The sequence below is a fragment of the Trachymyrmex septentrionalis genome, unplaced genomic scaffold, assembly GCF_001594115.1.
Source record: "Trachymyrmex septentrionalis isolate Tsep2-gDNA-1 unplaced genomic scaffold, Tsep1.0 scaffold4, whole genome shotgun sequence".
NCBI classification, from domain to species: domain Eukaryota; kingdom Metazoa; phylum Arthropoda; class Insecta; order Hymenoptera; family Formicidae; genus Trachymyrmex; species Trachymyrmex septentrionalis.
In genome coordinates, this window is record NW_017305568.1 from 125,407 (window position 1) to 127,247 (window position 1,841).

The 1,841-nt window shown below is 45.0% G+C and overlaps 1 protein-coding gene across 1 annotated transcript in view; it reads right to left on the reverse strand.

The window, feature by feature from the left end:
- Positions 1-1,014: 1,014 nt before the first annotated feature.
- LOC108750956 overlaps positions 1,015-1,841 on the reverse strand; it is a 16,471-nt gene continuing 15,644 nt past the window's right edge. Inside the window, exons 2-3 of the mRNA XM_018490837.1 lie at positions 1,555-1,604; positions 1,015-1,336 (exon numbers count right to left, since the gene is read on the reverse strand). Coding sequence (XP_018346339.1) covers positions 1,015-1,336; positions 1,555-1,604 — 372 coding nt within the window. The remainder of the gene's footprint in view (positions 1,337-1,554; positions 1,605-1,841) is intronic.

The window sequence follows — 1,841 nt, forward strand, 5'->3', positions numbered from 1 at the left end:
AGCGTGTCTGAAACTACATGAATAAGTATTGAATAATCGTTATTGGCAATAGTTACAATCGCATTAAATTTGTCTAAAGTTGTATTGTCTCACAGAAACCAATACCGTGAAAACGAATCTTGTCTTTCTCTAATCTCGGTGCGTTTATTCTAATGTACTGGTTCGCATTATGCAAATATCACTCCCGGTATCGATGAGTGCCTCTACTTTTTGATTGTTAATCAACACCTCTTTCATGTATCTCTTGCGCGCGTCTCGCGCAATGTCAGCGTCGCTCACCGCTTTTTGCTTTTTAACGCACTTGGAAGAGATATGTCCGCGCACACCACAACTAAAACACTTTAGTCCTTCCGCCTTTGTTGGACAATCTGCATCCACGTGATTCCGTTGGCCGCAATTGAAACACCGACTCTCGTTTGCGACATCTCCTTCTTGTCCACCTTGTATCTTGATGACCATACTTTGTCTCCGACTTCTTCGTGACGCCCGCTGGGTACTTTTCTCTCAGGTTTACCTTCTCAAAAGCTCGAAGTAAGGATGCTCTCGATGTAAATATTGCAATACGTGCTTGGTCTCTCAAACTCGCAACTGGTATACCGTCTACGATGTAATCCAGTATTTCGTCCGCATTAATGGGAACTCGGTTGGCGAGGTCTTCGCGTGAACATATTCATGAAGCGTTTTGCCAGACCCTCTACTCAAATATTTTTCTCAGTTCTACCTTGCTTGGATGATGGTCGAACATCTCACGTAACTCAGTAAATCGTTGACAGTAGACTTTATAAGGGTAAGATCGAAATAGAACCATTCTAGAACCTTTTCTTTCAGTTTCAGCCTTTTCTCATACTAATAAGAACTTTCATATGACTCTCCGTCAACTCTCCTTAATAATATCAATTGTCGCTTCCAATTTTCATAGTTGCTCGTATCTTCGTTGATATGGCCTAACATATCCGCTGCATATATGGCTGCAATACTCAGCTTCGATGATACTGCCATTGAGTCTCGTTCTACTCACTGCTCTCTGTCGGATACATTCAGTCGCTGCGTTCCTCGTAATAATTGCAATTCTCTAGTAATGGCTAACTCGTGATCTGCAAGCTCTTTTTCTCGTCGACACAGCTCGATTTCTCTCTGATAATCGGTGACGGTCGGAGTAGCCGCCGTGCCCATCAAGCCTGTTGCTACGGCTTCCAGATCGTTTCGCATCCACATGCCCGTCGGGTCCGCTTCAGCCAACCAAACAATCAACTCAACGGGCTTATTTCTTGTCGCACTCAATCCTAACTCCTTCAGCTTCTCTTTCAGCTCAACGATGGTAAAATCGTTCGGTTCCCTGTTATTACTTATCTTCTCTACTTATTTCTTACTATTTCTCGTTGTTTCTCGCTGCATCACTGTCTCTCACCGTTTCACTTTCTCTCGCGATCTCGCGGTCTCACTGTCTCACTGTCTTTCACGACCTCGCTCTCTTTGGCGATCTCACGGTCTCACTGTCTCGCTGTCTCTCATTATCTCGTTCTCTCTCGCGATCTCGCGATCTCACTGTCTCACTGCCTTTCCTCATGATACCTCAATCCGACTGCGTCGATCCGGACGAGCCCCTAAAATATAATAGGATGTTGTTACAAGAATGCTGTTACGTCCAAACCCTTAAAACTAGGTTAATGAGACAAGGAGAGAAAATGGAGTGTGGAAGGACGGTTAGACTCAATTTCACAGATATACGCGAAGAGGCGGACACCTGTGAGTCGCATGCACCTTTTCGGTCCCGGAATATGGGTCAATGCTCCGAAAGAATGCTATGGCACCTGTTCCGAGGGACAGTGCGTCGGTCCTAC